Genomic DNA, 12,296 nt, shown 5'->3' on the forward strand with positions numbered 1-12,296 from the left:
TCTGGAGCCCTTGAGCCACTGCTCATGCCCATTGCCACATTGTGGAGTGTACTTTCATTTTCAATAAAAATCTCTGCTTTTGTTGCTTCATTCTTTCCTTGCTTTACTTGTGTTTTTTTTTTTCCAATTCTTTGCTCAAAATGCCAAGAACATGGACACCCTCCACCTGTAACAGTAGCACTGCTATATACCAACATCAACCAACATGGGAATCAAATCAAGAACTCAACCCCATTTACAATAGCTGCAAAAAATAAAATACTTAGGAATATACCTAACCAAGGAGGTGAAAGATCTCTACAAGGAAAACTAAAAAACACTGATGAAAGAAATCATAGATGACACAAACAAATGGAAGCAAATCCCATGCTCATAGATGGGTAGAATCACTATTGTGAAAATGACTATACTGCCAAAAGCAATCTACAAACTCAATGCAATTCCCATCAAAATACCACTATCATTCTTCACAGAACTAGAAAAAACAACACTCAAATTCATATAAAACCAAAAAGGAGCCTGCAGAGCCAAAGGAAAACTAAGCAAGAAGAACAAATCTGTAGGCATTACATTACCCAACTTCAAACTATACTACAAGGCTATAGTCACTAAAACATCATGGTACTGGCATAAAAACAGGCACATAGACTAATGAAACAGAATAGAGAACCAAGAAATGAAGCTAACTGATCTCTGACAAAGCACACACAAATATAAAGTGAGGAAAGGACACCCTATTCAACAAATGGTGCTGGGATAATTGGCAAGCAACATGTAGAAAAATGAAACTGGATCTTCATCTCTCACCTTATACAAAAATCAACTCAAGATGGATCAAATACTTAAATCTAAGACCTGAAACCATAAAAATTCTAGAAGATAGCATTGGAAAAACCCTTCTAGACATTGGCTTTGGCAAAGACTTCATGACCAAGAATCTAAAAGCAAACGCAACAAAAACAAAGGTAAGTAGATGGGACTTAATTAAACTAAAAAGCTTCTGCATAGCAAAAGAAATAATCAGCAGAGTAAATAGACAACCCACAGAGTGGGATAAAATCTTCACAAACTATGCATCTAACTAAGGACTAATATTCACAATCTTCAAGGAACTCAAACAAATCAGCAAGGAAAAAACGAATAATCTCATCAAAAAGTGGGCTAAGGACATGAATAGACAATTCTCAAAATAAGATATTCAAATGGCCAATAAAGAGATGAAAAAATGCTCAACATCACTAATGATCAGGGAAATGCAAATAAAAACCTCAATACGATACCACGTTACTCCTGCAAGAATGGTCATAAGCAAAAAATAAAAAAAGCAACAGATGTTGGTATGGATGTGGTGAACAGGGAACACCTTTATACTGGTGATGGGAATGTAAACTAGTACAATCACTATGGAAAACAGTGTGGAGATTCTTTAAAGAACTAAAAGTAGATCTACCATTTGATGCAGCAATCCCACTACCGTGTATCTACCCACAGGAAAAGAAATCATTATGTGAAAAAGACACTTGCACACGTTTATCGCAGCACAATTCGCAATTACAAAAATAAAGAACCAAACCAAATGCCCATCAACCAACAAGTGGATAAAGAAAATGTGGTACATATACATACCATGGAATACTACTCAGTCATACGAAGGAATGAAATTGTGGTATTGTAGCTACCTGGATGGAAATGGAGGTTACTTCATCATTATTCTAAGTGAAGTAACTCAGGAATGGAAAACCAAACATCATATGTTCTCACTTATAAGTGGGAGCTAAGCTATGAGGATGCAAAGGCATAAAGATGATACAGTGGACTTTGGGGACTTGGGAGAAAGGGTGGGAGCAGGATGAGGGATAAAAAACTACATATTGGTCAGGAGGCCCAGGTGGGCGGACTGCCTGAGCCCAGTTGTTGGAGACCAGCTTGGGCAACATGGTGAAACCCCATCTCTACTAAAAATACAAAAACTTAGCCAGGTGCGGTGGCGTGCCTGTAGTTTCAGCTACTCTGGGGGCTAAGGCACAAGAATCGCTTTAACCCGGGAGATGGAGGTTGAAGTGAGCCCAGATCGTGCCACTTCACTCCAGCCTGGGTGACAGAGCGAGACTCTGTCTCAAAAACCAACCAACCAAACAAACAAACAAAAAAACTCTACATATTGGGTACAGTGTACACTGCTCAGGTGATGGGTGCACTAAAATCTCAGAAATCATCGCTAAAGAACTTATCCATGTAACCAAACACCACCTGTTCCCCCAAAATCTGAAACTTTAAAAAAAAGCTGCTATCACCCATTATTTGAAAAATACAAATTTAGAGGGATGGTCAGAGGAAAAAACTATTAACCTAGGAGTTCTGAAACCTAGGGTCTACTTCCAGCTTTGGTAAGTAACTCTACAACTCTACATCCATTAAAGGAGATTTCACTAAATTCCTTCAACCTTTAGCAGTGAATAACCTTTTTTGGGAGCGTCTTTTTTCAAGTGCTGAAGCAGTAGCAACATTTGATCGTTACAACTACACCACATCTAGGAAGTGCATTCAATATTACAATTCATTTTAACCTTCCATTTTAAAAAACCTTAAGTCTATAACTTGAAGAATATCTAAAAATTTTATTTTACATTGCCTCTCTTGGAGAAAAGGTGCTCTCCATCACATCAAGTGATAGAAATCCTAATAATAAACAATTTAAAAATAATCCGAACACACTGGATTGTACTGAGGAAATATTTTTACTTCTCCCAGTTCTTATTTATTTCTGGCTGGGAATGGATAGTTGTTAAAATCATCTCAACTTTCACCACAATCTAAATTCATCTTGCTTTGCCTTTATACATAAAGATAAGCAGAATTTGAGAAAATTCTGGTTGATCATTTTGACGTGCCTCAAAGCTGGAGCAAAAATCCTATTTTCTTTGGCAACTCTCTTGGGTAAAGTTTTGGTTTCGATTAGGAAAAAAAGAAGCTGAGGGTCAAAAATATGGTAACTAATTAGCAATTTACTTATCTACTAATGAAAACTAAAAACTACTTTTTTACGTTAACTGCGAAGCACATAACATATAGAAATATAGTTTTAGAAGTTGTCCTAAGAAATTCTAAATCTGACGAGAGACAGCTACAAGAGGGAAATTTCACAACCAACACAGCTGCACTTTGCGAGTCTCTATAACGTTAGTGATGCGTGGACTCCGTCGTCCCCTTAGAAACCTCAGCTTCACTGGCCCTTCGGAAGCACCGGGATGGGCGCCGGGAGGGGTCGGTGTTCTGAGGATATCGCGTGCGCCTGCGCGGGTTTTTGTCGCTCTCCTAGTTAGAGAGGCCCGGATGGAGGACGCAGAGGCACGCTGTTGCCATGGCAGTGTCGTCCTGGCTGCCGCGGAGGCAGGTGCCGGGGTCTCCTTTGCCTCAGTGTGAAGAGCTTAGAAAGAGGAGGAGAGGAGAACTCCCCCGGCCATCTCTGTGATCCCAGCCGCCGCATTTTACACAGGCAGGAGGGATATAGAGGGAGAGAAGGGAAGGACGATGCGGAGATGTTAATGGTGGGATAGAGGGTAAAGGTATAAACGTCTGGTATAGCTGGGAGAGAAGGTAGGTAGTGAGGGAAGAAGCTTTCTGGTGCTGCCTTATCCTCTGGAGTCCGAGGTCCACCGAGTCTGGCACTGGTGGGGAAGTCTGGTAACACCTTGCTTCACTGTGTATGAAGGATACTCGTCTGAGGGTAGCTTAGACTAAGTTTTTGTCATATTCTTTCCCCTCTCAAAGTTCTTGAACGTGGAAAGTAATAATTTTGTCCCTGGGAGAAAAAGTCACTCCCGAAATTGTAGCTTCCATGAGGAGGCAATGGTATTCATTTCGTTGGTGGTACCTTGGGATCCTGAATACAGATTAAAATTATCACCTAAAGTCCATAAAATATTTATCATCATACTTTGTGACAGTTTATGATTTTTTAAAAACTTACTTATAGGATCACAGTCTTGGCAGGATACACAGGAATAATGGGCCAGATGGTTTCATGATGTATGGATTAGTTTTTGCTTAAGTACTTACTTTATATTAAAAGGCATTCTCTTTGACATGCTTTCAGTTCTTAGATTTTTAAGCAAGCATATGTTTAAAACGCTGTAAGATGGGACTCAATTATTTGAACTATTTTTTGAATATCCTGAATTCTGGAAGAAAGTTATCAAAATTATGTATACATATGGACTTGGTTTAAGACTCCTACTGAAACATCGGCAGTTCACCTATCCACATGGGATTTACCAGACACTCAGGGAGGAAGGAATTTATTTACGTCTCTTACTACAGTTCTGTATTAAGAGGGTAGAGCTGGTCTAAGCCACTTACCTAGATTTTTACTGATGATAAATGTTGAAATTTAAATGTGTGAAACTCACAAGCATAAAGTAGGAAGTGTTAAGTGATTTTGTTTGTATAAGATGTATTTTTGTTCTAGCTTGTTGATTCTGTACCATATGGACAGTACCCTGGAGATGAAGATTAAAAGAATTGAAGGGGTTGAATATCCTGTGACGCATTTGAAAAAGGCTTAAGGGATTTGATAACCAGAGTTTGTAATTTATGTTCTTTGTTTACTTGAGAACCAGCCATGAGGGTTTTTTTTTGTTTTGAAGTTTCAAGAAAAGAATTGCACTTCAGATTTGACGCGACTTAATTTACTTTTCAGAGCTACCTTAACTATGGCTTTTTTTCCTTTGAATTATGGCATAATAGTATGACTTAAAGACCCCTAACCTGTTAAATTTTTAATTACTGTGCTTTTATTATACAGATTTTATGTTTTCATTTTAAATTTTAGTTTTCATGTGTGTGGGATTCTCTGTAAACAATAAAACATCTACTAAAGTCTTCAGGCAACCATTTATTTATAAGTTCAGAACTATGTTTATCATAAAATAAGGGAAAGCACTGAAGAGTTCCAAAGAAATATTCTTATAATATTTATGTAACTCAAACATCTTAAAATAATAAATTTCAAGATCCCTGCTCTGAAAAGAAAACTGATTATTCCAAGGCATTGTGACTGTGAAAAGTACTATTTTTACTGTAAGTATTTTGGATTACAGTGAGTTTTATTCTGTATCATTCATGGTGCCCTTGCTTTTAATTGGTAGGTAGTTAGATATAATAGCTTAAGCAATTTAGCTTGTCTTGCAGTTAGGAAGTGAAACTCACTCTGAAGTGTTGATTTGGTTTCTCCAGATCACTTCAAAATTTGTGCTCAACCTGATTTAGAAATTATTGAAGGGCTCACTTTTGAGTCCTTTAGCAAATCTATTTTGTGTTTTTAGTTTAAAATAAATAAATATCTGGAAAGAATTATAGTCCAATGAATAGTTTAGAAAAAAATAATTATCCAGTTGAACAATTAACAGTTATTTTTGAATAATAATTACATTGAATAACAGTTATTATTCAGTAATAACTTAGTCTGGCCAAAGGTTTGGGGAGAACAAAGCGAAGCTAATGGCTAAAACAGCTTGTGGATTATTTATTAATTCAGCATACCTAAAGTGTACCAAAAATTAACTTTATCTTGAGAGGGAAAAGGAACCAACATCAATAACTATTTGGGGAACAGGGGGAAGGTGGGAGAGTTTTTAGGAATGTTTACCTATGGAAATGTCTTGCCATTGCAGATCTCTCTTTTATGGTGTATTCAAGTGCATGTTCATTTTGAACATTCCATTTTGTGTTTTTCTGTGTTAATTAGCTTACCTACAGCATTAATCTCCATACTCCATTCCTCCTCTAGAGCGGGCATAACATATACCTTATCTTTTAAAATCTTACAGCATATTTCCTTCACAAACAGAAAATGAATGAAAATAAAGATACTGATTCAAAGAAAAGTGAAGAATACGAAGATGACTTTGAAAAGGATCTGGAGTGGTTAATTAATGAAAATGAAAAAAGTGATGCCAGCATAATAGAGGTATATATTGCCAACAGCATTCATAATAATTATATTACAAAGTGCTTTGCAATTCTTTAAGGTTTTCACATTATTATCTCATCTAAACATCACAAAATTTCTTTGATCTACATTGGGCAAATTACTATTATCCTCATCTTAAAGATAAGAAAAATGAGGCATAGATTGCTTAAATGTTGTATCCTAAGGCATAGGGCAGGTTAGTGACAGAACATTTATTACGCTAGCATTTAATAAACTAAAGTGACCATTATAAAATTATAATTTAAATAATATAAATAAATAGTAAAATTATGATTTATTGCATCGAAAGTAAGAAATACAGTTAATTCCTACTTTCTGTGAACTTGGGTAAAATCATGGGGTTATGCTATTAAAATAAATGAAAAATAAAGCAAATCATCTAAACACATGACCTTTTAGCTAATATTTAAAACTTTAAGACTGAATTAGCTCTTCTTGGCAATGCATATAGAGAACAAAGTAAAGGGTCAAAGTCTGAGTCACAGGAATACTCCTAGGAAAAGTGGATGCATTAAGCATGGTCATATACTATTTATAAGAGATGAAGAAAGGAACTCCAGGAAAATTAACCAGTTCCTGCATCAAGGTAGGTTATTTCTCTCTGTCTTTACATGTGTATAATGTGTATATGTATTTCTGTAAAACATATATATGTATATAGGCATATGTATGTGTGTATATATATGTATATACATAAGTTAGTGTCAGTAAGTAGAAAAAGGAATAACACTGGGATATAAATAGGTGACTTTGGAGGGATAATGATCAGAGTTATAGCAGAAGCCAGTTTTAAAGGTGTTAAGGAAAAGACTATGAGGAAATGCAGGTTTTATATTACAGATTTCTTAGTTCCATTTTGCTTTCTTATATAATGGAAAAGACAAATGGAATACACAGTGTTTGAAGATGGAAACAGAGTCAAAAATGAAGATTTTTCTAAGATGGCTTTTAAATGGGAGTTTTATGCATCCTAACAGAGAAATAAGCAGAATGAGTAGAGGCAGATACCCAGAGTGGTAAGGTTGAACCAATTTCTCAAGATTGGAAGGGTGTGAGATCCAAAACACAGTGTGATGGAATTAGAGAAGTAATAGGGATGATTTGTTGTTTTATTTTCTAATTCAACAAGCATTAATGATCACCTGTCATATCAGAGGCTGTTCTAGGTGCTAGGGATATATATAGCAGGAATAAAATAAAAGTGCTGTTATGAATCTTACACATTCCAGTGGATGATTATAATAACCTCTTCTTTTGAGGCTTCTGAGAAAAGGGGATGACTGAGCTAGAGACACATAAGAGGGTCAGGGGAAGATTTTTTTGTAAAAAGTGGGTTTTCAAAAGAAAAGAAAAGCTAAAGGAGAGTTCAGAAACAGAGACTATAAGAATGAACCAGAGATCTGCCATCCTCTTGATATTGGAAAAATAAAAAAGAATCAACTAGAGAAACAAATAAGGCTAAAATGAACACTTGTGATACAGAGCTCTTAGTTAAATCATAGTTATTTGGCAGTCATTTAAATGGGCCAGGTTTATTTGCTTATTAGACATCTGACTATCAGACAAGATGACCTTTACTATCACACAGGATGACCTACGAGCAAATGAAGGAGGAAAGTGATTTTAAGGGGTTGAAGAGAGAAGCATGTAGTAGCTCCCATAGAACTGCTTTAGGAGGGAGAGAACTTTGACAAAGAGAAAAAAACATATATATATAAAATATTTATATACATTTATATATTATATCTATTATATTTTATATATATATAAGCTTTTAGTTAGATACAGCAGAAGTGGAGTTTTGTGCTGCACTGATATTGGTTTATGGTTCATGTGGAATTAACTGTTTTTAATTTAAGGCCAAGTTATCTGATGGTGGTTAGCATGGATTTCTGAAATCTCTGAGTATAGTTGAAGAAGGGAAATCTGATCTAGAGGTAAAAATTGACCTGGAATTTAGATAGGTCCTGCAGATTATAGTGATAATAATAGTCTGAAAAGATTAAAAGACCCTCAAGTGATTAGGACTTGACCAAATAATTCATCCTTGAAATGGTCTGGGGAAAAAGCTGTTTGATTGAAGAATGCAAATATTACAAGGAGGAAAGATTTTTGAAAATTGTTTTTCTGAAAATGTAAAGAGAGGAAAATTTTATAGGGGAAGGAATATTAATATTGTTATTTGTAGTTACCTTTTGATACATTAGCATAAAAATGTTTAAAAATCAGTGTAGCACTTAGCTACATCAAATTCAAATATAAAATTGAATTTTTCCTGCATTGCTGTCACATTATTTCCCTTGGATACTCATAAGTATGAATTAGAATGTTATGAGCAAATTATGAGCAATAAACACTTAAATTTTCCCATTCATAAAATAAATTACATGAACAGGAACAATCCCATTTTGTATGTCTACTTATAAATGAAGAATCTCAATTTTGACTGAAAAATATCTTGTTTTTAGATGGCTTGTGAGAAGGAAGAGAATATTAACCGAGACTTAAAAGAGAATGAGACAGGAATGGAGCACACCAAACGACATTCTGATCCTGACAAATCTTTGCAGGATGAGGTTTCACCAAGAAGAAATGACATCATTTCTGTACCAGGTATTCAACCTTTGGATCCCATATCAGATTCAGATAGTGAAAACTCTTTCCAGGAATCCAAACTAGAAAGCCAGAAAGACTTGGAGGAGGAAGAGGACGAGGAAGTAAGGAGATATATTATGGAGAAAATTGTACAAGCTAACAAGCTTCTACAGAATCAAGAACCGGTGAATGATAAAAGGGAGCGAAAACTTAAGTTCAAGGACAAGTTAGTTGATTTGGAAGTTCCTCCACTAGAAGACACTACTACTTCTAAAAATTATTTTGAAAACGAAAGGAATATGTTTGGGAAACTGTCACAATTATGTATTTCCAATGATTTTGGACAAGAAAATGTGCTCCTGTCACTTACTAATGGAAGCTGTGAAGAAAACAAGGATAGGACAATACTGGTAGAGAGAGATGGAAAATTTGAACTTCTGAATTTACAAGACATTGCCAGTCAGGGGTTTTTGCCTCCCATTAATAATGCAAATAGTACAGAAAATGACCCCCAGCAGTTGTTACCCAGATCTTCCAACTCCTCTGTCAGTGGCACCAAGAAAGAAGATTCTACAGCAAAGATTCATGCTGTCACTCACTCATCAACAGGAGAGCCGCTGGCTTATATCCCTCAGCCACCACTCAACCGCAAGACTTGTCCAAGCTCTGCTGTCAACTCAGATCGAAGTAAAGGGAATGGGAAATCTAATCACAGGACACAGTCTGCACATATCTCACCAGTGACTTCAACATACTGTCTTTCCCCACGACAGAAAGAACTACAAAAACAACTAGAACAAAAGAGAGAAAAACTGAAAAGAGAGGTGAGAACCTAAGTGGGCATTATATTAAAAGTAGAGTATGTTTTACTGTTTTATAAATGCAATGGGAATTAAAACAGTTGTTCAAACCATTGGAGGCTTTTTTTGATGGCTTTATTTATCTATTGTTAGATTGATTAAGTGTTAAGAATGTGCATTTATGGAATGAACACAGTGATTACTTGGTCCTTGTAAGGATCACAAAGAATAGTAGACTGATCTGTGTTAGCGGAGATCTCAGTGATGACTTCATCTGATCCTTTCATTTTAAAGGTGAGACTCATGAGATGTTAAGTGACTGCTGAAAGTAATCTTGATATGATAGGTAAAAATAAAATGTCAGATGGAAAAATGAAGGCATAAAGTGTAGAGGTTTAGGAGGCAACAGGAAGACTTGGACTATAATTCTTTTATTTGCATGTGTTTCATATTATGTTCTATGCTTACAATTCTTTTATTTCTAGGATTTTAGTTTCAGATTAAGAATATAGCCTAATATTCTTAATGAAATGTCTCCAAAATGCCATATAGAATCCCAAATTAATTTTTTTGTTTTTCGTATTTGTTCTTATGTGAAACTCTATGTATCTTATAATTGAAAATTCCAGGACTTAAACTGGTGAGTTTTCTCAGAATTACTTATGTCAGTGCTCCAATTCTTTGTTTTACTGGAATTAAAATATACCTAATGGTATTAAGCTGAGCCATACAAAGTGTCTAATTCTAAATACAAAGCTCAGCAGATAATACATGAGAAGTGACCTTACAGATCATTTTGCAGATAAGAAAACCTTAGAAAGTTTAAATAACTTTACCAAGGTATATCTGTACTTGTTAGTAGCAAACTGGAATAAAAATTTCCAGTTCTCTGGCACCCTTGAGAAATGGTGTGTTATCTGCTTTATATGGGAAATTATCAGGGAAATATCTGGCATTTAAATCAGGAATTGGCATTAGCAAAAAAAAAAAAAAAAAGTGAAAAACGACTTCGTAAGAACGTGTAACCTCTAGCACACTCAGATAAGAACCTAAAAGGGTGCAAGTTTATAGAGCTTCGTTCACTTGGTCACTAATAGCTCTAATAGTCAAACTAAGTTTACTTGATTCAGGTATAAAAACACCTGAAAGTATAGGAATTTGGTGACAATACAAAATAATTTTTTGAGAATGACATCTATATGTTTGCTATACACAAATGTGTAGGTATGTGTGTATATTTTTACAAAAGTTATACAGGTGATTTTATATAGTTGTCACTGCCTTTTTATTAATGAACTGATGTTAGTCTTTAACTGGTGTGAAGGATGGATAATTCTGTTTTCATTTGGATTCTCTTTTCTGAATGTCACACACTCTTTGTTCTGAAATACACTTTTATTGTATCCTATAACTAACTTGGCTCAAGGCATGGTCTTCAAGTACTAAGGCTTTTAACATGTTTTAGTTGGTTTCAGGGGAAGGCTTTGCTTTTTTATGCCCATATTTTCTGGGTTGGGCTGCTATACTCTGTCTTTCTAACCTAAGTGCATCATTTCAGTGTTCTCTTTGGCAACTCCGTTATCAGTGCTTTGGCTGATAGCTTCTGTGTAATATACCTGAATGTTCCCCTTGGAAAGATAATCATCGTTTGTCATACTGTATTCATGCAAGGCATCCAAAGTCCTTTGTGTGAAATGGAAATGTATAAATAATGTAAAATTTAATTATTAATAAATTCATTTATATTTCCTATAATACAGGCTACTTTAGGGCTCAGAAAATAGTATATAGATATTCTCAAATATATTTTATGCTGTTTGGTAGAATTTTCCTTTCCTCCCTTCCTTCTGTTCAATCAAAAGGAATTAGAAAGTCTTGCTATATTGTCAAAATGTAAGGAAAACACTTAGAATTCCATTATTTGAAGAAAATTTTACTATGAGCTTGTTAAATTAGCCCAGCTAATTTTTGTATTTTGGGTAGAGATGGGTTTTCACCATGTTGGCCAGTCTGGTCTCGAACTCCTGACCTCAAGTGATTTGCCTGCCTCGGCCCCCCAGAGTGCTAGGATTACAGGCATGAGCCACCGCGTCTGGCCTAGAAGGACCAATTTTCTGATGGAAAGTTTTAGGGTCAGGGAATCCTAATTTCAGATCTCAAAATATATCTCTCTACTCTGATAACTCATACAATTTTATTAATCTTCCATTAATGTCTTTTCATATTCTTTTACTAGGAAGAGCGACGAAAAATAGAAGAAGAGAAAGAAAAAAAGAGAGAGAATGACATAGTATTTAAAGCGTGGTTGCAAAAGAAAAGAGAGCAGGTCTTAGAAATGAGGAGAATTCAGCGAGCAAAGGAAATTGAAGACATGAACAGTAGAGTAAGTAAAACTTCTCTGAAAAATAAGTTCATACAGATATGAAAGCTGAACTTATTTACAGAAGGGAGTCTGGATATCAGACTAACAGCCTATGGAAGAAGTAGAAAAGTTGTTCAAGAACTACCCTTGCAAAAGATGCAACATGCAGATAACTACAATTAGGTTCTAAGAGGTCTTGTGAAAATAAAATGATTCCTATTTTGTTCAGACTTTGATGGAACAGAAAACAGAAAACTATCAATTCGTTTTTTCAAGGTGTAACTTTGCTATTCAAACAGGGCAAAGATACACACACACCCCCCCACAAAACCCTAGAGACTGGTCTCACTTAAGACTAGACGTATAGAAATATTATGTAAATCTTTAGCAAATTAAAGACACCAAATTATTTAATTTAAAAGAATTAAAAAAACTAAAACAGAAAATAGAGAAAATTTAAAAATCATCCATATCCTTACTAAAAAAAGATATATATGTAAAGTAAAGTTGAAAGTATAATAATAATAAAATTTAAAAAAAAAGAAAA

The 12,296-nt window shown here is 35.1% G+C and overlaps 2 protein-coding genes across 11 annotated transcripts in view; one reads left to right on the forward strand and one right to left on the reverse strand.

The window, feature by feature from the left end:
- CCDC181 (coiled-coil domain containing 181) overlaps positions 1-12,296 on the forward strand; it is a 65,878-nt gene that overhangs the window by 29,896 nt on the left and 23,686 nt on the right. For 3 of the 9 annotated variants that reach the window (XM_004027863.5, XM_055365551.2, XM_019026357.3), the window contains 3 exons: positions 5,829-5,968; positions 8,461-9,411; positions 11,624-11,770. In XM_004027863.5, the coding sequence (XP_004027912.3) occupies positions 5,852-5,968; positions 8,461-9,411; positions 11,624-11,770 (1,215 nt within the window). In that variant the 5' untranslated portion in view covers positions 5,829-5,851. Of the gene's footprint in view, positions 1-3,309; positions 5,080-5,828; positions 5,969-8,460; positions 9,412-11,623; positions 11,771-12,296 lie in introns of those variants that run through there. The other 6 variants (XM_019026355.3, XM_004027862.3, XM_019026371.3 and 3 more) reach the window with 4 other exon arrangements.
- The window catches only part of BLZF1 (basic leucine zipper nuclear factor 1), an 85,393-nt gene that overhangs the window by 22,510 nt on the left and 50,587 nt on the right, over positions 1-12,296 (reverse strand). The window lies entirely within an intron of this gene.

Source organism: Gorilla gorilla, chromosome 1 (genome assembly GCF_029281585.2).
Source record: "Gorilla gorilla gorilla isolate KB3781 chromosome 1, NHGRI_mGorGor1-v2.1_pri, whole genome shotgun sequence".
NCBI classification, from domain to species: domain Eukaryota; kingdom Metazoa; phylum Chordata; class Mammalia; order Primates; family Hominidae; genus Gorilla; species Gorilla gorilla.